Consider the following 26,022-nt stretch of genomic DNA (forward strand, 5'->3'; position numbering starts at 1 on the left):
GGCACTGGTATCACATTCTATGGTAATCTTGCGCGAATAGACTTTGGACATACAATTTGCCAACATCCAACTTGCGGTAGCTCTGGGGTGTTTAATTGACGCCAATTTATTTGTGCTGAAGTTTCTAGTGAGCAGAAAGAAATTTCACCATGTCCCGAGTATTAGTTGGAGTAAAACGTGTTATCGACTATGCCGTGAAGGTAAGTTGATAAATTATGTGGTCCGACCCTGGAACTGGCATTGTGGTCGGGAAGAGATAACAACAATACGCCAGGATGGAAACAGCGGCACCAGGAAGATGGTCACTGATAAGGCCGATTGTGTAGTCTCAAAGGAAAATATTTTATACCGTCCGTTACACAACATGTTTTCGTTCTGGTACGGATTATCTGCATTCATGAGCTAAAGTCTAAGGTAGAATTGCTTCCTTTTTTTCTTCACAGATTCGCGTTAAGCCGGACAAATCCGGTGTCGTCACTGAAGGGGTCAAGCACTCCATGAACCCTTTTGATGAAATTGCTGTAGAAGAAGCAGTCAAATTGAAAGAGAAAAAAATTGCCGCTGAGGTGGTGGTTGTTTCGGTTGGTCCTTCTCAATCCCAGGAAGTACTCCGTACGGCCCTTGCCATGGGGGCAGATCGTGGAATACATGTAGAGGTAGCAGGCAAGGAGTTTGATCTTCTTCAGCCTATTCATGTTTCGAAAATACTGGCCAAACTCGCACAAGATGAGAAAGCGGATCTAGTGATTCTCGGTAAGCAAGCCATCGATGATGATTGCAATCAGACGGCGCAGATGACTGCCGCTGTGTTAGATTGGCCACAGGCTACTTTCGCCTCTAAGGTCGAAAAAGAAGGAGATACATTAAAAGTCGTGCGCGAGGTGGACGGTGGACTGGAAACCATTAAGACTAAGATGCCGGCAGTAGTTAGTGCTGACTTGCGTCTAAATACCCCACGCTATGCTACCCTTCCCAATATCATGAAGGCAAAGAAGAAACCGATAAAGAAACTTGCACCGAAAGATTTGGGAGTTGACACAACGCCCCGTATCGAAATTGTCTCCATCGAAGATCCTCCTGTCAGACAAGCTGGATCCATACTGCCGGACGTGGACACTTTGTTGACCAAACTGCGTGACGGTGGTCATATTAAGTAGGAGTCTCTGAGTGGAGTTAGGTAAACTTCGCAGTGAATCTTGCCGAGGTAGTAATGTTTCAAGGTTTTGGGGTTATTAGCTTGTCAATCAAATCGAGAATAAAAATTAAACTGTTATAGTTTATCCGTTTCGCAAAAAATCAGTTTTCTTGTAGCTCATTTTCTTCACAAAAATGGACACGACTTATTTCAAGGAAAATTTCTTTCGTTAGTGAATGCATTCAAACTAAGAAAAAGTTTCGTTTTGGTACATACCATCTGATACAAAATAAAATTATTTATAATAAATACGAACGCAAACAGGATCCCGGGTTGTGCGGCTTCGAAAGTAACGATCCGGTTCTTTTCGATATTGGTAAGTTATAAAATTGAAATTGCACATGTATACCTAATACGGTAGACCTTATTATTACACTAGCCGAAAGCCACCAAGCGGGCGTAGCAAGTTAAGCTAAGGATATACTTTAGGAGTATTTGATCTTGTGACTACAATAGTGATATAAGCGACTTTTGAATACTAAAGAGATCAGAATTCGAGTTCGACCAACATATAACACCAGCTAGAGATAAGTGATAAAGCGATTAAGTTCTTGCCTAGATAAATTAATACTTATGATTGTTAGAGAGGCATGGCCAAGTGATTTAATGATAGACGTACTGTTTCGTGTAAAACTGATAGTGAATTGTGTCATTTTCGGGTCGCCAAAACTGACTGTCCTGTTATGTAAGAATAATTTTAGGCCAATTTGATCACTTAGCTCATAATGGAAAACAAAATAATATACAATGAGAGGCCAGATTAGTTTTGCTCGGAAATTATTTGTCCATAATGGTACTGTTCCAGCAAAGGAACTGCGGAATTGTTTAAATGCGTTGCTCCTGTCTCATGTTCACGATCTTCTTCGTCGTCGTCGTTACCGTCATCCTCGTATTCGTCTTCATAATCTTCATCATCTTCTTCATGTGTTTCATCGTCCTCGTTCTCTTCTGCAGCTGACAGATGTTGGCTAAGATCTTTACCAGATCGATTATTCCCAGAAGCTGATCTTAACTGGTTTTGCTTCTCTTGTACTGCTTTCGTACCTACTTCCGTATCGATGGGTGCGTCGTTGTCACTCTCTTCGGAACCATCCAGGCTCATGCACTTTTCGTCATCTACATCTTGCACATCTCTTTGGTGTACCTGTTTCATGTGATTGCGGTAGCGTCCTCGTAGTGTAAATACTTTTCCACATTCGCCACATTCGATTTTAATTTTTTGTTTTCTTCTTCCCCGCGGTATATCGGATTGAACCGACGGTTCTGGCCGTAATTCCGGTGGTAAATGAAGAATTTCATGCGTTCGAAGAGAGGATCTTTGCGAGAAACATTTACCGCAAGTTGGGCACGGGTATGGTTTTTCGCCAGAATGGACTCGCTGATGTATACGTAGGTTGGTAGCAGTCGTAAACGTCTTTCCACATTCTACACACGGATAAGGTTTAACCTCTGCATGACTCAACATGTGTTGCCGAAGTCTCGTTTCCTGTGCGTATGATTTATTGCACTTTGTACAAGCAAACGGTCTTTCTGTACTGTGCATATTTCGACGGTGTGTATTCAACATGGCCTGCGTGTTGAATGATTTGGTACATTCTTCACAAGGATAGGGACGTTCGGTGTTGTGCGAAAGTGCATGGGTTTTAAGTGAAGATTTTTGAGTAAATCGCTTCCCACATTCTTCGCAGGCGAACGGTTTTTCTTCAAGGTGTGTATGTTTGTGGTTGTTTAAATTCGACAATGTTGCATACGATTTAGGGCATCGATCACATTGGAAAGGTCGTACGTCGGTATGCGCGGATATGTAATGCGTTTTGAGTGTTTGAGACTGAGCGAAGCTTTTATCGCATTTATCACACTTGTACGGCTTCAAACCCTGGTGGATCCGCATATGAACAGTGAGATTGCTAACATTGCTGAACGCCTTTAGGCATACCTGGCAAGGGTACGGCTTTTCCTGGCTATGCACACGTTCGTGCATTTTTTTGCTAGAGTGCTGGCTAAATCGTTTATCGCAATAGCTACAAGCGTATGGTTTTTCCTGGGTGTGCGTACGAAGATGTACTTTATAGTTTCCAGCACTTGTATATTGCTGGTTACAAATTTCGCACACAAACGGCTTTACGTTGAAGTGAAGTCGCTTATGCGTGTTTAAACTAGATGCCTGCGTGAAACTCTTGAAGCAAATATCACACGCGTACGGTTTTTCTCCCGTATGGGTTCGAGTATGTACTTTTAAATATATCGCTTTTGAAAATCTCTTTTGGCATACGAGACAAACGTAATTTTTTGCTTGTGCAGCAGATCCAGTGCTCCGTTTCTTGCGCTTGCGAGACTTTTTAGGGATTCCATCATTTTTTTTATCTTCTTCCTTGTGTCCTTGTTGGTCATCATCGATTCGTGGCGTGTGTTTTTCTTGCTCTTCGCTTTCCTGTTGACATGATTCTTGCTGGCTCTGCTCTTGCTGCTGTGACCTTTGCTGTTCTTCACATTGTAATGGCTTTGCCAATTCAACTTTGTCTTCAATTTTAGATGTCGGCTCGTCCACCTGAAGTGGTTCCAAGACATCATTCATAAGCTCCTTTTCTGGGAAAATGCGATCCCCTTCGGGAACAACATAATCGTCTCCAACTCCTTGCAGGAGGCTTCCCTCGGGAAGATTTTGCATCAAAGGACCGTCCATATATGTGCTATATAAATCCACAGAGGAGTCCTCTGCTCCTCGCTTTATATGCTCTTCTAGCCGCAAGCTAGCCACAGTTTCGGATGAGCTAGCACCGGTACTGCTAGTACTGCTACAGCTAGTGCTCGAGTCATCCGTATCGTCACTACAACAATCATCCTCTTCATCGTCTTCGGTAGAGTCGTCAGTACTTTCGTCCTCGTCGGCTATACTGCTCTTCCCATCCGAACTGTCATCTTCCGACGATTCCTGTGTATCGCCCATTGTTATGCGATACACTGTTGCGGCCTCGCCACTGATGTTCAGAGTCATGCCATTCTTACTGCCATTTGCCTTCTCCGATACCGGTCCTGTAAACATAAGCTCTTTACTTTCATCATCCAACAGGTACGGTTGATCCAAAGTTCTGTTTGACGCGTTGAGCGACGCCGGTTGTTCTGCACTCGGGAACTGAAAGAGCGACTCCGCATCTCCGTTGTGAATTTTGTTGTGTTCGATAAAAGTTTGACGGGAAACAGGGAAACCACCGTTGGACTTTTTAAGATCTTTCATCACCTTGTTGTATTTGCGTATGCACTTCCGGCAGATAGGCTCAACACGTCCATCCAGGGGAGTAATCTATAATGCACAATAAAACGGATGAAACTCCACGCATAGCCTTCTAAGTGTACGCGTACCTTAACCGAAAATACTGTTTCAAGCAACCAAACGTTAGAATCATCGCACTGGATAAAGTCCATGTTTTTATGCAGCAGCTGGCACAATTTGCAGAAATGCACCATTTTTATGCAGTGATACGCCTAGCTTTGCGAAAAATGGAAATGAATTTAGGATACTAAATCGCCTGATAGAAAATCGATAAAATTGCACGACATGGAATTTAAATTATTATTATTTTCACCAAAACATTTGATCGATTACTGTATTTTGACCGTCGATGGGTGAATAAATAGGGAAGAATTCACAGGCAGCAGAAAAATACACGCACAGTTTTTTTTTCTATTTTATCATTTGTTTTTTTTTTGTTTATTACGGTTGTCAATTTTACCAAGGTGAAAAATGACCAAGGTGGAAATCAAGGTAGATTATGGAAGTAAGGTGGTGGAATGCAAGATGCGTTTAACCGTAGTGTCTATGACCAAAACAATACACGTTGTTCTACGATCGCCGGTACAAGTAAGGCCCGTGGCAGCGCTCATCCGATGCGATTTTATCGGACGAGATTGTTATGGGATTTGACAGATAACGTCGGACGTGCGATTTCGTCGTACGACGGAATCAAAAAAATTTTTTTTTTGAAAAGACCAACGAAATACAGATCATTTTCGGGGATAGTGAACACACGTGAAAGATGAACCCATGCAAAAAAGAGCTAAAAATAGAAATGAACATTCGGATTCACTCCCTCCACTCATGTTCCAATTCATGCTCATGCTTCATCCTTGATGCTACCAACCACATTGCTAGTTCTACTTCGAATCACTTTGCCAGTTGCGCTACCATATTATTATTCATTATCGTGCTATTTACTGGTTTGGTTGTATGAAGGGGTATTGATACTAAATGAATGAAAATAAATAAATAAAACAATAAAAATAACAGATTAACTATTAAACACGCATTTCTAACAATGAGTAAATGGGTTTGAAGTTATTGGAGGTGGATGTTTTAAAAATTAAATAAAACTTTTAATCATCAATAAAAACAATAAAAATGGAATTGAACTCAGGTCGACCATGGTACAAACATTACACCATTAACATTTGACCATAACTAGTTCATGAACATGAATTGTAATCTATCACTTTTAAACCCTTCAAATATAGTACAATGAACAAAGAAATGTGTAAAAGTTCATCGAGGCGTGTGAGAGAGTAGGGCTGATGAATAGAAAGAGATGGCATGAGTTTGTGTTCATTATCCCCGAAAAATTTCGCTTGGGTATCCTATCTTGAATATCTATATTGTGTACGGTTTTTAAAATATAATTATTACATTATCGAACATTATTTTAAATAAAATACACGATATCATAAATTCCAACTCTTCAACTTCGGTTATAAACTTTATATTCATAGATATTCGACATACGACTTTTTCGACTTACGCCTTGCTTTGGGACATTTTTTCGGTCCCAAATACAGTCGTATCTCGGAGGACACCTGTAATTTTAATAATTTAAAAATAATTTAATTTACAAATAATTTTATAAACAAAACAAAATGAATGCAGAGAAAATAATTTCGTAGTTGCTGCAAAACAGGTGTGTGGTTCAGTACCAATATGCTATAAAAAAGCGTAAACATGCTTTGAACTGTTTTGGATACAACTGGAAAGGATTTCACATGTGTTATTTATCATAATAATCACTTCTGAACCTATAAATAATAGGTATTATTGCTGTTTGTTGATGTTTTTCTTTGTAAAATATGTTGACACATCCATGCAGAACGCAGCGAACAGATACTACCCAAGCGAAATTTTTCGGGGATAATGAACACAAACTCATGCCATCTCTTTCTATTCATCAGCCCTACTCTCTCACACGCCTCGATGAACTTTTACACATTTCTTTGTTCATTGTACTATATTTGAAGGGTTTAAAAGTGATAGATTACAATTCATGTTCATGAACTAGTTATGGTCAAATGTTAATGGTGTAATGTTTGTACCATGGTCGACCTGAGTTCAATTCCATTTTTATTGTTTTTATTGATGATTAAAAGTTTTATTTAATTTTTAAAACATCCACCTCCAATAACTTCAAACCCATTTACTCATTGTTAGAAATGCGTGTTTAATAGTTAATCTGTTATTTTTATTGTTTTATTTATTTATTTTCATTCATTTAGTATCAATACCCCTTCATACAACCAAACCAGTAAATAGCACGATAATGAATAATAATATGGTAGCGCAACTGGCAAAGTGATTCGAAGTAGAACTAGCAATGTGGTTGGTAGCATCAAGGATGAAGCATGAGCATGAATTGGAACATGAGTGGAGGGAGTGAATCCGAATGTTCATTTCTATTTTTAGCTCTTTTTTGCATGGGTTCATCTTTCACGTGTGTTCACTATCCCCGAAAATGATCTGTATTTCGTTGGTCTTTTCGGGGATAATTCGTTAATGAATTATCCCCGAAAAGACCAGCGAAAACCAGCGTGGTCGGGTGCTTGGGGCTGTCCCAAGCGGAAATTTTCGAACGATAACTCACACCCCAAGCTCCCGACCACGCTGGTTTTCGCTGGTCTTTTCGGGGATAATTCGTTAACGAATTATCCCCGAAAAGACCAACGAAATACAGATCATTTTCGGGGATAGTGAACACACGTGAAAGATGAACCCATGCAAAAAAGAGCTAAAAATAGAAATGAACATTCGGATTCACTCCCTCCACTCATGATCATGCTTCACCCTTGATGCTACCAACCACATCGCTAGTTCTACTTCGAATCACTTTGCCAGTTGCGCCACCATATTATTATTCATTATCGTGCTATTTACTGGTTTGTTTATATGAAGGGGTACTGATACTAAAAGAATTAAAAGAAATAAATAAAACAATAAAAATAACAGATTAACTATTAAACACGCATTTCTAGCAATGAGTAAATGAGTTTGAAGTTATTGGAGCTGGATGTTTTAAAAATTAAATAAAACTTTAAATCATAAAAAAAACAATAAAAATGGAATTGAACTCAGGTCGACCATGGTACTAACATTACACCATTAACATTTGACCATAACTAGTTCATGAACATGAATTGTAATCTATCACTTTTAAACCCTTCAAATATAGTACAATGAACAAAGAAATGTGTAAAAGTTCATCGATGCGTGTGAGAGAGTAGGGCTGATGAATAGAAAGAGATGGCATGAGTTTGTGTTCATTATCCCCGAAAAATTTCGCTTGGGACACTCTCATGATTTGACTACCCAAGCTCCCGACCACGCTGGTTTTCGCTGGTCTTTTCGGGGATAATTCGTTAACGAATTATCCCCGAAAAGACCAACGAAATACAGATCATTTTCGGGGATAGTGAACACACGTGAAAGATGAACCCATGCAAAAAAGAGCTAAAAATAGAAATGAACATTCGGATTCACTCCCTCCACTCATGATCATGCTTCATCCTTGATGCTACCAACCACATCGCTAGTTCTACTTCGAATCACTTTGACAGTTGCGCCACCATATTATTATTCATTATCGTGCTATTTACTGGTTTGTTTGTATGAAGGGGTACTGATACTAAAAGAATTAAAAGAAATAAATAAAACAATAAAAATAACAGATTAACTATTAAACACGCATTTCTAGCAATGAGTAAATGAGTTTGAAGTTATTGGAGCTGGATGTTTTAAAAATTAAATAAAACTTTAAATCATAAAAAAAAACAATAAAAATGGAATTGAACTCAGGTCCATGGTACTAACATTACACCATTAACATTTGACCATAACTAGTTCATGAACATGAATTGTAATCTATCACTTTTAAACCCTTCAAATATAGTACAATGAACAAAGAGATGTGTAAAAGTTCATCGATGCGTGTGAGAGAGTAGGGCTGATGAATAGAAAGAGATGGCATGAGTTTGTGTTCATTATCCCCGAAAAATTTCGCTTGGGTAGCAATATCCCAAGCGGAAATTTTCGAACGATAACTCACACACTCTTATAATTTGACTAGCAATATATGACTGTATGTGTGGTTCTTTCATTCGAACCATTTCGCTCTTCAAGCCCAGCGTTGAAGCAAATCATATGTATTTCTTTTTGACTATTTTGTTCAGTTTGCATTTAAATCCGTTGAGTTTTTTCGTATCGTATCATTCATATAAACATCAACAATGTAAAAACTATTTAATTTCAAAACATCTAATGCTAGACGTGCAACGAAGATAGGAACCATGGCTAACACGCGGTTGAGGTTATGTGCCGAAAAAAGTCTGAATCTCGTACACTGTTTCGTTTGTCAAATCGTGCACGAAATATCAATCGAAAGCAAAGCCGAAAAGTGACATATGTACTCGCTTGGGGTAGATGTGATGCGTTTGACAACCAAGGTACTCACAGCACAGGTGGGTATCGAACATCACATACAGAATCAACTGCCCCGGCGCTCTAGCACCAATCGAATACGACATCGAACATGAAAAATGTATGGGATTTGACATGTTTGTCTTGTTTGTTTGTTTGTGTCTGACAGTGCACGTCCATATGATTATATGGGTTTGTTCGAGTCGGATGACGTGTTCGATTGGTGCCAGAGCGCAGCCTTACTTTTACCCATAAAATAAAAGTATGATAAAAAACCTGTCCATCGAAACATTGATGGTGATAATCTGACCATAGTTAACTAAAATATGATGGTTGATGTTCGGTCGAAAAATAGCTAAAATTTGAACCAAAAATCATGAAATTTGTACTTTGATGGTCCATATCTCAGTAAGTTAAAGATAAAAACGTGAAATATTTTGGTTTTATCTAAGTTTAAGTATCCATTTTAAGAAGATGTGTATGGTGTTAACCTGCGATAAAGTTGGTTCTTCGATTTTCATACAGCGCTTCATGCGCTAACACACAACACTTGCGTTACACCGTATGCAAGCAATCGGCTTGATCCGGTAATCGTACCGAATGCGTGCGAACAGACTGCGTCCACGGGCCTGCCCAAGTAGCAGAGCCGAAGTTGTTCAGAGATTTTTCTGTGTGCCAAGGCGAGATGCCCTGTCTTCTCTCTCTAGATTTTGGACAGCAAACCGCCGCGCGTGTAGAGGTGTGTGCGTGTGACGAAAAATGATGAATGAAAAACGCGAGGAGCGGGGTCTGAAGTCTTTTGTTGGTCACACATACATGCATCTACCGTTGGATTGCGTTGAACCGAGTCTACCCATCTCTCTCGTTCTACCATGATTGTTCTGCTATCGCACTCATCCGGGTGTTAGGCATTCTCAGTCTGTCCAGAACTTTCGTTGTGGAAGGATGTGCGGGAGTGATGTGCGATTTCTTGTGTCCCCTACTTTCCATGTTTACGTTTTGCGCAGTGTTGCTTCTTATTCCATTGTGGAATGATTTATCCTAGCTAACTTGTTGAGGTAAGTTTCTTGATCTCATATGTGCTTCAATGTACTAATTCAACTAATGCTTATCGGCTTCAAAGTTACAGGTGCATGCGCCATTCATCAACGCCTACCTGTTGGCATCATCAACAATCTTCAAAGTTTTGACGGAAAGAAATTGTTTTCCAGTTTTAAAATATTAAGGTAAGTGTTGCTCTCATCATATACGCAAAACTATCCAAAGTAATACGTACTACATACATTAATTATTGGTTCATTTTTATTGACAGCGTTCAGCACAACTCAGCCACAAAACAACGCACTGGATTACGCTAAGAACCTGTCAAAACGCGCGCAGCCCCCGGGCGCGGTAGGAGAAAGGAAAAACGAGAGGAGGAAAAACTAAAGCCAGCGCTCAGCTCTGATGGTACCCCGGACGCGGTAAGGAGAAAAAAGATCGAGAGGAGGAAGAACGGTAAATTTGGAAGGGGGAGACCGTTCTGCCGTCTACAAAGTGTGAGTATGCCAAAGCACGTGTTGGAACGGAGAGAAAATGTGTGGAATAAACTACATGCGAATGTGTACATACACCAAATGTAAACATGTGTGCCTCATCATTTCTATGAGCAATCCGAAAAGGGGGTGGAGCAAACACATTGGTATGCATGAGGTGCAGAAAAAATCAGAGCGTGATAGTATGTGTGAACGCGATCGTTCGGGTGGAAGGTGTCTATGTGTGCGTGAAACATTTCCATTTCTACTGCAAGTGGGTACCCAAGGACGCAAAAACCGACGGCGGCCTGTGTAATCTGAGTTCTCTACAAAGCTCTCTACGAAGCTCTCGTTTGCAGGCTTGTCGAGAGCATCGCTAAAGGCGCCCGAACCATCCGTCACGCACACATCTAAACGTTCTGGTTTCGTCAGCCGCTCACGCATACCAATGTGTTTGCTCCACCCCCTTTTTCGGATTGCTTATAGAAATTATGAGGCTGTTCACATTTGCTTTAAGCACACATTCGCATGCTGTTTATTGAATAATATAGCTCTCCCTTCCCACATGTGTTTTGGCATACTCCCGCTGTGTGAACGCTTTCCCCCTTCCAAATTTACCATCCGTGCGGCGCGTGTTCAGCTGGCTTCAGTTTAGTGATGACGTCATGAACAGGAGCTGCGCGTGTTGAACCGGCTTCTGTTAAGTAATGACGTCCTCACAGGGAGCTGAATGAAGCAATAATGAATGTAAGTAGTATGTATTACCATGGAGAGTTTAACACATATGATTAGATCAAAACTTACCTTAATATTTTAAAACTGGAAAACGTTTTCTTTGCGTCGCTCACTTTGAAGTTTGTTGACGAGGCTAGCAGGTAGTCGTTGATAAATAGCGCGCACACCTGTAACTTTTTAGACGCCAAAGGTTAGTTGAACGAAGCTGCACAAGCACACATGTGAGCATGAAACTTACCTCAACAATTTGCTAGGATAAATCATTCCATAACTGAAGAAGAAGGAACGCTGCCCAAAACGTAGACGAGCAAAGTACGTCGCACAAGAAATCGCACCTCACTTCAATACATCCTTCCATAGGGAAAGATCTGGACACACTGAGGATGCCTAACACCCGGATGAGCGCGATAGCAGAAAAATCATGGTGGATCGAGAGAGATGGCTATACTCGGTGCAGCGATATCCGCTGGTAAATGCATGTGTGTGTGACGAACGAAAGACTTCAAACCCCGCTTCCCCCGTATTTCATCTATAAATTTTCGTCAAACGCACACACCTCTACACGGGCGGCGGTTTGCCGTGCAAAATCTAGAGAGAGAAGACAGGGCCTCTCGCTTTGGCACACAGAAAAACCTCTCAACAACATCGGCTCTGCTACTTGGGTACGTAAGTGGGTACATATGTGTACGAGACGATCCCATACAAAACTTCGGCTTTTTGCGGACTGGGAAGAACGAACCAAAAATGATGAAAGAGTGTGCTGTGACAATACCACACACGCGCGCACTTGGCGACACATGAAATCTGGTGCGATACCGTCTCTAGAGCAAGCACACACATGCACACATTTGGCCACACCAGCGCTCTGTTCTAGTGCAGGTAGTTTTCTGCAGTCCGCGGTGATACTACACACAGCCACGTACTTGTCGATACACGCTGTGTGGTGCGGTGCGGTGGACGTTAAGAATTCAGTGGTGCAAATACACACATGCACACACTTGGCGACACACGCTCTGCTGTGCGGTGAGATTTGTGTTCTGTGTCCAGTGGTGCAAATATACACACACACGCTCTTGACTACACACGCAGTACGGCGCGGTTGGCTTGGTAGAAGCGCATACACACATTAACGCAGTAGGCTTCACTTTCAGTCCAGTGAAGTTGGCCCTTGTCCACTTTATTATTATTTATTATAGAGTATCGAGCCTCCATGGCCTACATACACAATTAAAACTAATGTCTTATAAACTATGTGTTCCTAAAATTAGACGCAATGCAATCTCGAATGACGCTAGTACATTTCGGTACACTAAAGGACAGGTCTACAAATTTTGAAAATAAATTAAAGTTCTTGGACATTAATAACAACGGATCCCTAGCACAGAGAAGACGATAACGAAAGTCAGTTATTAAAAATTGTCGAGTTCTTAAAGGTCTAGTTATACCATAAAAATTTACATGACTTAGCAATAGAGGTGCATCGATTCTTCCAGTTAATAGTTTAAACATAAAAATTCCTTGGGCAACCATTCTTCTCTTTTCCAAAGTTTCAAGCCCTAACAACCCAAGAAACATTTCCCATACCTTATACAATTAAATATGTCTTAAAGCATTTTTTACTATGAATATACTGAGCTACATAGTTTTAACAAGTCTTTTGAAGATGCTTTACAGTCTTTAAAGTTTGTTGCGTACGACCTCATTATGAAGTAAAAGCATTTATGCGAATGTAGCGAAGTAAAACACTTCAAGTTAAAACATCTCAAGTTAAAACAAAGTTCAAGCAAAACACGCCTCAAGCAATAGCGCGCGCTTCAGAAACGCAACAAACATAAACAGGTAGTCAACAGTTCTCACGGTTCAAACGAGGAAGTAACTTTACGCAATTCATAAACCATGGGTACATGTCGCATTAAATATAAATAAAACTTGTTATCAAAATAGTTATAGTTACAGTTAGCTGACCTATATGCGGTCAGCAACTAAATAGCATATAAGAGATGAAAACCTAAATAAAGTAAGCGCATTCGAACACAAACCTCAGAATCGCTCGTTTCTTAATAGTCGGAGGCACTCTCCGGTCGACAAAGGAAAAATATACCCGACTCGGTGTAAAGCACCGGCGTTGGGCGCTGCGACGGAGCAACACATCCGCCAGCAGCATTAAAGTTGTTAAACCTTTAAAACGTTCTGAAGTCACTTAAAAGACTGTCTGTTAAAACTAAAATTGATGTTTTGATGGCTGGCTTTAATCAACCTGTAAACGCATTCTTAACCACGTTTAAAGACTTGTTACTTGAGACTATGACGCTTATAAGACTGTCTGTTGAAACTAAAATTGGAGTTTTGATGGCTGGCTTTAATCAACCTGTAAATGAAGTATTACAGCTCGTTTCAAAACTTGTTGTTTGAAACTAAGGCACCAGGATCGGATTGATTTTATTAAATGCATATTAAGTCTTGGTTGAAGGGAACATGGAACAGGCTATATAGGTTGTACTTGAAATACGCTATTAACGAAAAATGTTGAGAAGCTGAGTATTTCTAACTTCTTCGTAAATTGTATTCTGGGATTCTTAGCCAAACAATATTTAAATTTATTTTCCTTTTGCTTGTAGTGGGTGGTTTTATCCCCTACAAAGACTATTCGATGTATTTCTAATTTTTTTAATAAATAAAAATGGATAAAATTGAGAAATCCACGATTATATAAAAATTCGTACACCAGATTCCGCGTAACTCAGACACTGCCTGTACGAGGAGATTCTTAAAACTTGTTAGTCTGCACAAGCGGTTCCTATAGCTATTTACTGTTTAAAAAGATCTTAGCCACACATATTGCACTACAAAACAACTGAACTTGTGATCCGGAAAGTCCTTCTGCTCTTAAACCAATGGAATCCATTTTTATTAATATGATTGTTCATTTGTGTGTGCAATGTGTGTCAGCCATGTTGATATTTTGATAAACAAATTCTTAGTTTACATGACAAATAGAAAAAGGTGACAATTTCCAAAACGACCTTCACTTCATGTGTTGGCACGATATAGACCGCATGGATATAGATAGGAAATAATATTTGTAAACATCGATCTGTCAACAGCAGATCGGCCTAACTCCCACTTTACCCGCCAGATGGCGCACTATATGCACCGAAATGGACGACAGGGTTAGCTTGTGCGACAACTAGTTCTCCCAGAATAGGACCAATCAGGAAGCGGTTCAACTAGGGTCAAGTTCGCACAGCTGATCGAGAACAGGGCGCCATCGCTAACCGCAAAGTTAGTCACAAATTAGAAAACGGATAGGCAACACCAATTTTAAAACTACGTTGCGAACATCACCAAAAGCTAGTTTGTGAATTTTGTCATCCTTTCTTTTTTTAAAAACTCAAATAGATTGCTACACACGTAGCAACATTTTAAAATTGCTCAGTTCTATTCCGTGCGAATATTTGAGATACGATGAGTAAACGCGGGTTTGATTGTGGTGGCTGCGAGCGGCATAATACCGTAGACGACATGGTGCTGTGTGATAGTTGTGAAAAGTGGTACCACTACGGATGTGCGGGCGTCACCGCGGAAGTCAAATTCCAGGAGTGGCGATGTGAATCGTGCGTGAAAGTGGCAAAGAGCGAAGCGAGGGGAACGGGCCAGCCTAAGCCTGGGAAGGAAGCCATCGCGAAACCGGGGAAGCCTGCTGGAAGCTGCAAAGGCAACGAGACCAAGAACGCAGCACCAAGCGAGGGCGAGACGTCGGGGCGTACAGCATCCGCGGAAACGCTGCAGCCTACGACGTCCCAAGCTGCTAGACCACCCAGCGCGAAATCATCAAGAGTGTCGTCGCGCAACACAAGCGCGGCGTTAGAAGGTCTTGCAAAAGTGCAAGAATTAGAAAGAGAGATGGCAGTCAAGGAGTTTGAGCTCAAAATGGTGAGCCTGAAACTCGAGCAGGAGAAACTCCGTCTCCAGTTCGAGGAAGAAGCAGAACGCGGATCCCACCGATCATTCGCGAGTAATTCGTTGAAAACGGAGGAGTGGGTACGCGACCATGAGCAGCTGCAACAGCAGCAACAGCAGTATAAACCCGCTGCACGTACCAGTGAAGTGGCTGTACCCGTGTTAGTGGAAACAGTGACCGTCAACCCTACGACAGTGGCAGCCGTTGCGGAAACAAAAAGAAGGAGCCTTACAGAGGACCAGGTGGTGGCGAGGCAGATCTACCCCAAAAAACTGCCCACCTTTAGAGGATCGACGAAGGAGTGGCTCATCTTTATAAGCTGCTACAACGACTCGACGGAAGCCTGCGGATTCACGGATCGAGAGAATATAATCCGTCTCGAAGAGTGTCTGCAAGGCCCTGCACGTGACGCAGTTTTGTCAAAGCTGAACACTCCCAAAGCAGCGCCGCTAGTCATCACCTCGACCCTCGAGCGCTTTTACGGTCGACCGGCGCTGGTTGTGAAGGAGCTGCTGGACCAAGCGCGACGGACAGAAGCTCCCAAACCAGAGCACCTGGAGTCGCTCATCACTTATGGGATGGCAGTGCATGTGTCGAACTGGTGACGGCGGATCAGGAAGATCACCTGAACAACCCCATGCTGCTGGAAGAGTTAGCAGAAAAGCTGCCGGCGTCAAGGAGACTAGAGTGGGTACGCTACAAGAGCCGGGTTACACGACCAAACCTAAAGGACTTTGGTGAGTTTATCGATCGGCTTTTAGATGAGGCTTGTGAGGCCTGCAAATATGTTCCTCGCGATAAGGCTCAGGAGAGGCACATCTCCGTGCGACCTCCTCATCCTACCAACCGTTACCACGTTAACGTCCACTCCCAACCGAGAGTGGCGGTAGCAGAGAAGAGGTGTCCGATATGCAGCAAAACGGGACACCACATAAAGTTCTGCGAAACATTCAGGGCCATGAATGTGCAAAGTCGCCTGCATGCGGTGGATGAGAAACCTTTGTGCAAGCTTTGTCTCAACGCACACGGAACCAAGCGGTGCTTGTCGAGATTCCATTGCGATTTCACCGGTTGCGAAATGCGACATAACACGCTTCTCCACGAGACGGCCTAATATGGAGGAGCGCAATGCATGACGCACAATACTGTGCCTAAATCGTCGGGAATTCTATTCCGCATTGTGCCTGTCACAATTCATCACGGGCAGCAAAGCGTCGAAACGTTGGCGTTCCTGGACGAAGGGTCGGCAGTCACACTAGTGGAAGCTGAACTGGCACGCACTCTCGGTGTGACAGGGCAGCCAGAACCCCTGGAGATGAGCTGGACCGGCAACCTCACGAGACGAGATTCGAGATCGGAGCGGATAAATTTGGCGATTTCTCCAAGAGGCGATAGCACTCGCTACGAGCTTGCCAACGCTCGTACTGTGGACAAGCTAAGTTTGCCGCAACAAAACCTTAACGCCAATTTTCTAACCAATAACTTTGCTCACTTTCAGGGACTCTCGATCCAATCGTATCTGAAAGCGCAGCCAAAGTTGTTGATCGGACTGCAGCATTTGGAGCTAGTCGCACCGCTCGAGGCGCGGATCGGCAAACCCGGCGAGCCTTCAGCTGTGAGAAGCAGATTAGGATGGGCGGTATATGGCCCCTGCCAACACATCGAGGCCGGTGTTAGCTACAGCCCAACGGAACACGTTGCCGTTGGTTCTCACTTTGTTGGGACTATTGCGCTAAAATTGAAAAATATGAGTATTAGTGAGCGGTCCATACGAAATGACACAGCGTAAAGTAGGGTTAGGTTTACACCGACCGCGTCACGAAGACAGAGAAGTTTCGTTCAGCCTAATTCACTGATAGCCACATCACAGGCATGTGATACGATAGAATGTCGACAAACTTCAAATGCATTTTATGATAGACGAAAGTTGAATGAAGTTGTTGATAGTAGGAAAGTGCAAACGCATAGGCATCGTAGGTGCCGGACAGCAGGTATAGAGAGCAAGGAGAGTACAAGTACACACACACAATAGTACGCATCACAACAGCCGCGATCGAGGTGAAATGTGTCGAATCTCGTACATAAACGAACACACATAACTAGAGAGCAATTAGGGTTTGCATATCGTGCAGTATTAATATAGTTAATCCTGCTACGCTAAGGATTCACGGGGTGGGGTGTTGGCACGATATAGACCGCAAGGATATAGATAGGAAATAATATTTGTAAACATCGATCTGTCAACAACAGATCGACCTAACTCCCACTTTACCCGCCAGATGGCGCACTAGATGCACCGAAATGGACGACAGGGTTAGCTTGTGCGACAACTAGTTCTCCCAGAATAGGACCAATCAGGAAGCGGTTCAACTAGGGTCAAGTTCGCACAGCTGATCGAGAACAGGGCGCCATCGCTAACCGCAAAGTTAGTCACAAATTAGAAAACGGATAGGCAACACCAATTTTAAAACTACGTTGCGAACATCACCAAAAGCTAGTTTGTGAATTTTGTCATCCTTTCTTTTTTAAAAACTCAAATAGATTGCTACACACGTAGCAACATCATATTTATTACGAAACTCCTTTTGGTGCAAATTGAGGTCATTTAAAATGAATCTGTATTTTTTAATAATCTATTTTCAAACTAAAAAGCTGCATATTACAGGGTTTTCCATTTGAGTTTAGACTAGCAGCATACTTTTTTTGAATAGTCGCAATAGATTCTTGACTGGCATCCTTTATTTTTGATTACGACCAATGGATTATTGACTAGAAGCAATTGATTTCAGCAGCATGACAGCCTAAGAGCGACGCGTTTATAACATTCGGTGTGACAGATCGACTTGAATAATAATCTGTGGATAATATTTAATTTCATCCGCTCATTTGATTAAATCATTTGTTTTATTGTTATATATCATCCACAAAGAAAGATATATTTTATATGATAGGTTTTCGATGCTATTGTTTAGATTTTATGAATGCACAATACAACACAAAAGCACTTAACGGCTGAATTGAAATATGCAGTAGTGGACCCACAGGCATAACCTAACCAAAAGCTAGATTGCACAAGTTTTTCAGAGTGACCATATGTAGTTCTATCGATTTTCGATCGAATATTGGTTTACAATTGAGCATACTAAAACTCAATTTTTCTGACCGAAAATCAAATATTTTTCTAAGTATTCACCGTTCAACAATAAAATTGGAATTTAATAAATTTTGTGAGTGAATAAAAAGTTGTTTTTACCGAAAATTACCGAGTTTGCTTTAGATTTCCTACCGATAACCTCTAAAAACAATCTGGTCACTCCGTGCCAGCAACCGGCCTGCTGAAATCAATTCCTGCTAGTCAAAAATCCATTGATCGTAATCAAAAATAGAGGATGCTAGTCAAGAATCTATTGCGACTATTCAAAAAAAGTATGCTGCTAGTCTTAACTCAATTGGAAAACCCTGTATTGAGGCGCTTTGATATTTTTCAAATTATTATAATGTATTTCAACAGTGAAATTTTCTTGGCATGGATTTCTGCTCGTACGCGAGCAAGATCATCAGAAAAAATATCAATACAACATAAATATACGCAAATAACTCTCAACCATTATTATGACTTCGTATTTAATGCTTCATTGCCATCTCAAGAACATATCCATAGCAATATGTTGTTATTTTGCTATTTTATTTGCTCCTCACGTTTTAAAGGTCTAGAAATGGTTTTAACAAGTAGTCTTAACAGAGTTCTGTAGATGGGCCCTATCAGTCTTAAGTTAGTTTTATTTTAGTCTTATGAGGTCATACACGACTTTCAAATGAAAAACGAAGGCTTAATGAAATTTCCGTAGCAAAATCGTTAAAACTATGATAAGATTTAAAATGTTCCTTGGGAACTGACACCTCGTATGATACGCTGGTAGCACGTCGTTATGTCTCAACGGAAGCCGCTTAATAGCTACCCAGGTAAATTTTCGCTGGATCCTCTCAAGCCTCTCAATTCTAGTAACTTGCTCCGGAAACCAAACAACTGAAGCGTACTCAATCAAAGGACAAACAGGACATTGAGTGACAAACAGTTTAAGGAACACCAAAGATTAAAAACAGAAAGAAAGCCTTGTAATCGAAGACAGTCATTAGAACTACGCACAGGAAAGTACATTTTAAGGTTGTTGTCAAAACAACCTTGACAGCCAGACAACCATCACAAGCCGCCCGACAAGACGGATGGAACCAAGCGCTAGATGGCCGCCTGCGACGGACCACAGAACCGAACGCTAGAGGGCCGCCACGACACGAATCAAAAGACACGAAGGCAGTAGCGACAAAATAAGCGAAGGAGAGACACGGATTTTTTTTAATCGCACGACCAGTACCCTTTAATTAAATAAAGAAAAAAACTAAGCCGGATTAAGGCAAATAAAGCGAGATCAACGCAGTTTTTCAGTTCATTTAATTTTGAGTACTTCCATTAAAGAAGCTGAGTCGAAGCCTTCTAAGTCGTTTTCTTTGAATATTAAAGTCGATTAAGTCGCTTTTTCCACAAATTAAAAAAAAATCCGTCTTTTACGTTTGAGAGCAAGGACGATCTACGTTCTAAAAGTGTGCGATGGCGAACGCAAGAGAGAGTCTGAGCGCGAGTGAGGTGAAATGCGGCACGTGCGGGCAGCAGAAGGAGGACAACGTCGTAGCATGTGACCTCTGTGATATGTGGCACCACTACACGTGCGTAAGTGTATCTAAAGCCGTGGAAGAAAAGAGCTGGAGTTGCCGCCCGTGTAAGGAGCGGAATGGTGGGGAGGAGGCAGGACTCCCCGCGGCTTCAAGCCCTACATCGGCAACCCCAATGGCGGCAGTGGCGGGACCGTCCTCAACGCCGCAACACCCACCGGTCTACCCCGTCGCTCCCAGTTCTAGATCTGATAGCAGAGTGAATAAGACGCGTTTGGATCTGCTGTTGGAGCAGATGGCGGAGGAGGAGGAGATCGGGAGACGGGAATTCGAATCTAAGAAGAGGTTTACGAGGCGCCGGCACGAGATTCTTCTCGCCAACACGGAAGACACGGCATCGCTCCTGGATGAGCTTGCTATCGACGGTGACGATCGAGTTGCAGCATGGGTCAGTGGAGATGCAGCCGAGAGTATGCAGTGTAAAACGATCAGGTCATCGGCGCATGCCCTGAGCAAGAAGCCCGTAGCGTCGTCCCAACCCGCTGCACCAGGTGAGTGCACAATTATGGAGAAACCCTACCACGCGTCCACTCCAACCCAAGGAAGACGAGACGAGTTCCTAGCTAAAACTCAAACCCTTCGGGACGACAAACCCGCGAGAAAGGACGTAGATGGACGAGCAGAATCGGAGAGGGTCGCCTACCCGAGAGAAAATGAAACACGCATGTACCATCCTAGCTCAGTGAGGTTTTCAAATGAGAATAGCCAGCAGAACACGTACAACGAGAGAACAGCCTCCTTAATGAGAAAGTACCTTCCACCATCCATGAGAGACGCTTCTAGCTCCCAACGCACGCTGCCCACACAGCAACAGATACTTTCGCGACAAATCATCCCAGCTGCTCTCCCCATGTTCGATGGATCCGCAGAAGAGTGGCCGGACTTCCTTGCTGCATTCGAAGATTCAACCGAAATGTGTGGGCTGACAAACAGGGAAAACATCCAAGGTCTTAAAGCCTCCCTTAAGGGACCAGCATATCAGGCGGTCTACGGTGTTCTCCTTCACCCCTGCAACGAGGACGAGGTAATCGAAACGCTTAGAATGCGATTCGGAATGCCAAGGAGAATAATTGATCAGTGTGCACAACGCATAAGAGATCTGACCACCCTAGACCGACCATCAACTGTGGTTGACTTCAGGCTGGCTATAAAAAACATTTTATCTACGGTGCAAGCTTGTGGTGACCGACATGGGACCTTTTTTTATGATTCCTCCCTCCTGGACGCGTTGGTGAACAAACTACCATCGACTATGAAGTACGACTGGGGAGGATACTGCGAAAACTTACCTGCAATTTCATTGTACGATTTCTCCTGGATTAAAGGTATAGTGGGGAAGGCCAGTATGCTGATGCGAGATAACGACGCAGTAACATCGCAAAAAAACGTGTGTAATCAGACAAGGGCAAACCAGCCAAAGGTGCTCCCACCCAAGTGTGTAATATGCTACGGAACGTGCCCGACGATCATACAATGCGAGCGTTTTTTGGGCTTCAACAGCGATGCCCGATGGGACGCCGCTCGATCTACTAATGTATGTTTCTTATGCTTGAAGAAACATGCAGGGACGTGCAACTACAGAAGGAACTGTGGAGTGGACGGATGCAACCAAAGACATCACCCACTACTCCACCCCGCGCAAAGAAATGAAGCCGACCATACGAACGCTGCATACCAATGCAATATACATCAGCTAAGCACCTCTTCACTGCTTAGAGTACTACCAGTGGTTCTCTACGGGCACGCAGGAAGTGTACAGACGTATGCTATGTTCGACGACGGTTCCGAACTGACGCTTATAGATAAGTCCCTAGCCGTCGAGCTGGAATTAGATGGGCCAACGAGTCCTATCTGCCTGCAATGGACTGCAGGAATATCTAACAGAGAGGACGACTCAAAACGTGTCAGTTTCGAAGCGTCTGGCCCCAAACAACCGAACCGTTTCACCATAAGTGACGCCCGTACTGTCTCCAACCTATCCATCCGTTCCCAAACGTTGAACCTGATCGAATTAGGAAAAAGGTACCCACACCTAGATGGAGTAGACATGGAGTCATACGCCCATGCACACTCTCGACTGCTAATTGATCTGGATAACGCGAGCCTAGGTTTTGCAACGAAAAGCCTAGAAGGGGGATTTAACGAGCCGATGGCAGTCAACACAAAATTAGGATGGCTGATTTTCGGAAGCTGTAAGGAATCGCAAAAGGCAGACATTGCAGCGGACTGCTATCAGGTGAGCCGATACAAATGCGAAGACACGTTGCAAGAACTACACAACGCCGTAAAACAATACTTTTCAATTGACAGCCTTGGCATCTTTAGAGGATACGAAGCAGGGCTGCTGTGGAAGTACGATGGAGTCACGCTACCCGACAGCGATGGTATGGCCAGAAAACGCTGGAACTGTCTCAAACTGAAACTGGCGCGCGACCCTGAACTTCACAACGCTGTTAAAAAGAAGCTTAAAGAATACACGGAAAAAGGCTACATTAGAAAACTTAGCAAAAGTGAGTTGATGTCTTCTTACTCTCGTATATGGTACCTACCCGTTTTCCCCGTATTTAACCAAAACAAGCCTGGAAAGTTTAGATTAGTGTGGGACGCAGCAGCTAAAACAAAGAGTGTATCACTAAACTCCATGCTGCTAAAGGGCCCAGATCAGATCACCTGTCTTCTATCTGTACTTATACGATTCAGGGAACATAAGATAGCAGTGTGTGGTGACATCCGTGAGATGTTTCACCAAGTCTTGGTCAAGAAGGACGACCAACAATGCCAACGTTTTTTCTGGCAAAAAGGAGAATTGGAAGATGAACCCGAAGTGTACGTAATGCAGGTGATGACTTTCGGAGCGTGCTGCTCGCCAAGTATAGCCCAATACGTAAAAAATCATAATGCAGAGCAATACATGTCACAACAGCCCGAAGCAGTCAACGCTATTATTCAACAGCACTACGTAGACGACATGCTGCTCAGTGCAGAAACCGAAGCAGCAGCCATAAATACAACGACAAAGGTAGCAGAGATCCACGCAGCAGCCGGCTTCGAAATGAGAAATTGGATCTCTAATTCAGCTACAGTCAGTAGGTCACTCCTAGGCTCATCGGCCCCCGAAGAAAAAAACCTAGACATCGGAGAAACCCAGTCAGAGAAGGTACTCGGAATGTGGTGGGACGTTAAAAATGACTGCTTTACGTTCCGTGTATCCGACAAACTTAAGGAGCTAACTATGCCACAAGAAAAGGGTCCAACAAAGCGACAACTACTACGAGTACAAATGACCATTTTTGACCCACTCGGATTCATAGCCCATTTCGTCATGCGACTAAAGGTAATAATTCAGGAGCTGTGGCGATCGTCCATAGGTTGGGACGAAAGTATCCCTCCCCAACAGGAGGAAAAGTGGCTAAAATGGACACAAGATTTGCCCGAGATAGCTGGCCTAAAAATACCGCGCTGTTTCAGAAACCAAACAGGAACAGACGCTGAAATAGAGCTCCACACGTTTGTAGACGCGAGCGAGATGGGCTTCGCGGCAGTCTGCTACCTTCGTTTCGAAGATAAAGGTATCATAGAATGTAGCATAGTGAGTGCAAAGACGAAGGTAGCACCGATCAGCTTCCTATCAATCCCTAAGTCGGAACTGCAGGCAGCTGTAATTGGCGTTCGACTTGCCGAGACATTACAAAGGTCTGTGAGCTTTACTATCCACAGGAGGATGTTCTGGACCGACTCCGAAGACGTACTCAACTGGCTATCATCCGATCATAGGAAATACCACCAATTTGTAGCGTTTCGAGTTAGCGAAATCCTACAATCCTCAGATATTTCTGAGTGGAGATGGGTACCATCCAAGGACAACGTCACCGATGATGGCACGAAATGGACGAAGGATGCGCTTGAATCGTCCAGTAGATGGTTCAATGGACCACCGTTCTTAAAAAAGACGAAGACGGACTGGCCATCAACGCCACCTCCAACGAAAACAGCCACAGAACTACGCGCACATTTTCTCCTACACAGCACAGATCCAGGAGAAGTAATAGATGCCAAACGATTCTCAAAGTGGTCATCTCTAGTACGACACGTAGCCTTTGTGTGTCGATTCATCCGGAATCTAAAAAGAAAGATAGAAAAACGGCCGATGCAATTAGACACGCTATCCGGAGAGGAACTGGAAAAAGCAGAGCGACACTGTTTCAGACATGCACAACAAACCGAATTCCAAAAGGAACTGTCTCTCTTTAAAAACCAACACGCACAAGGCAGTAAACCCACAGTAGAGTTAAAGAAGAGTAGCATTTCAACGATGAATCCATTCATGGATGAACAGGGAATGCTTAGATCACGCAGCAGAATTCAGACCTGTGAATTCACAAACTATGATGCAGAAAATCCAATAATTCTCCCCAAGCGAAGTCCAATCACTAATCTCCTCCTACTACACTACCACGAACGATACAATCACCAGTGCTATGAAACAGCACTAAACGAGATACGCCAGCGCTTCAGGATTCCCAAGCTAAAGGCACTGTATCGCAGTGCGCGCGCCCAATGCCAAGCATGCAAAAATCAAAACGCAAAACCCCTCGAACCTATGATGGCATCGCTACCCAAGGCTCGACTCGCCTGATACACTCGCCCTTTCACTCATATGGGTATCGACTACTTCGGACCGATACTCGTAACGGTCGGCAGACGGGTCGAAAAACGTTGGGGGGTTCTAGCTACCTGCCTCACTACGCGAGCAATCCACGTAGAACTAGCGGCGTCACTTTTTACTGACTCATGTATAATGGCAATTCGAAACATCTGGGCCAGAAGAGGAACACCAGCCGCTATCTATAGCGATCGAGGCACGAATTTCCAAGGAGCCAGCAAGATCGTACACGAGCATAAGGACAAACCAGACTATGCGGGTATTGAACAAGGATTAACTACCCCATGGATCTTCAATACACCATCCGCCCCACACATGGGCGGCGCATGGGAGCGGCTGATACAAAGCGTGAAAAAGAACCTTACAGTAGCTCTAAAAGAGAAGAGACCAAGTCATGAAACCCTTACAAACGCTCTTACCGAAATCAAAAATGTAGTGAATTCACGGCCGTTAACAGCAGTCCCACTGGATGACGACGAATCCCCGGTGCTGACACCAAACCACTTCCTGGTGGGCTCCAGCAATGGTATCAGATCATGGATCCCACTAGACGCCACACCGGGCGCTGTGAGAAGAAACTGGGTAGCGTCTCAGCAAATTACCGATATGTTCTGGAAAAGGTGGGTTCATGATTATCTTCCACAGATTACTCAACGGCCGAAATGGAACCAACCCACCAAACCTTTGGAAATCGACGACATAGTCGTTATCGCCGACGAGCAACTCCCCCGCAACAGCTGGCCAAAGGGACGAATCATAGGGGTGCGAAAAGCAACAGACGGACAGGTGCGGTCAGTGACAGTGCAAACAATACACGGTATATTCGAACGCTCTTCGGTGAAAATAGCGGTGTTAGATGTGCGTAAACCTAAAGGAACCTCGGATAGCGGTTAGTGAACAAGCAAACTAATCGAACGCACCGCGACACAAAGCTGTTTTTACTTTCTGATTGTAAACAACGTGTACCACGTTTTGTGTACTGGGGGGGAGTGTTGTCAAAACAGCCTTGACAGCCAGACAACCATCACAAGCCGCCCGACAAGACGGATGGAACCAAGCGCTAGATGGCCCTCTGCGACGGACCACAGAATCGAACGCTAGAGGGCCGCCACGACACGAATCAAAAGACACGAAGGCAGTAGCGACAAAATAAGCGAAGGAGAGACACGGATTTGTTTTAATCGCACGACCAGTACCCTTTAATTAAATAAAGAAAAAAACTAAGCCGGATTAAGGCAAATAAAGCGAGATCAACGAAGTTTTTCAGTTCATTTAATTTTGAGTACTTCCATTAAAGAAGCCGAGTCGAAGCCTTCTAAGTCGTTTTCTTTGAATATTAAAGTCGATTAAGTCGCTTTTTCCACAAAGGTCATTTGCGTATAGTAGAACCGGGCAGTCAGGTATAGCGTAAACAATGTCATTAATAAAGAGATTAAATAATAGAGGCCCTAAAATGCTGCCTTGAGGGACACCAGAGACCCTGCTAAATTCACTAGA

General features: G+C 43.1%; 2 protein-coding genes and 2 long non-coding RNA genes across 5 annotated transcripts; 2 read left to right on the forward strand and 2 right to left on the reverse strand.

Annotated features, from left to right (window-relative positions):
- On the forward strand, positions 1-1,296 carry LOC121603354 (electron transfer flavoprotein subunit beta). Its single transcript, XM_041932016.1, has 2 exons — positions 1-200; positions 444-1,296. Exons 1-2 carry the CDS (start codon positions 150-152, stop codon positions 1,155-1,157), a joined length of 765 nt encoding a protein of 254 aa, XP_041787950.1. The 5' UTR covers positions 1-149; the 3' UTR covers positions 1,158-1,296.
- Positions 1,297-1,327: 31 nt separating this feature from the next.
- LOC121603256 (zinc finger protein 271-like) lies at positions 1,328-4,873 on the reverse strand. Its single transcript, XM_041931945.1, has 3 exons — positions 4,800-4,873; positions 4,556-4,682; positions 1,328-4,496 (listed from the first exon to the last, which is right to left on the reverse strand). Exons 2-3 carry the CDS (start codon positions 4,658-4,660, stop codon positions 1,956-1,958), a joined length of 2,646 nt encoding a protein of 881 aa, XP_041787879.1. The 5' UTR covers positions 4,661-4,682; positions 4,800-4,873; the 3' UTR covers positions 1,328-1,955.
- Positions 4,874-9,680: 4,807 nt separating this feature from the next.
- On the forward strand, positions 9,681-10,893 carry LOC121603393. The gene is made up of 3 exons (XR_006006670.1): positions 9,681-9,982; positions 10,048-10,150; positions 10,237-10,893. It is a non-coding gene; the product is annotated as an uncharacterized LOC121603393 (long non-coding RNA).
- A 183-nt stretch (positions 10,894-11,076) lies between these two features.
- LOC121603396 lies at positions 11,077-11,794 on the reverse strand. Of its 2 annotated transcripts, none has more exons than XR_006006674.1 (3): positions 11,412-11,794; positions 11,243-11,340; positions 11,077-11,164 (listed from the first exon to the last, which is right to left on the reverse strand). It is a non-coding gene; the product is annotated as an uncharacterized LOC121603396 (long non-coding RNA). The 2 variants fall into 2 exon arrangements; XR_006006675.1 differs by having other exon boundaries at positions 11,243-11,346.
- Between the last annotated feature and the right edge of the window lie 14,228 nt (positions 11,795-26,022).

This window comes from Anopheles merus, chromosome 2R (assembly GCF_017562075.2).
Source record: "Anopheles merus strain MAF chromosome 2R, AmerM5.1, whole genome shotgun sequence".
NCBI classification, from domain to species: Eukaryota; Metazoa; Arthropoda; class Insecta; order Diptera; family Culicidae; genus Anopheles; species Anopheles merus.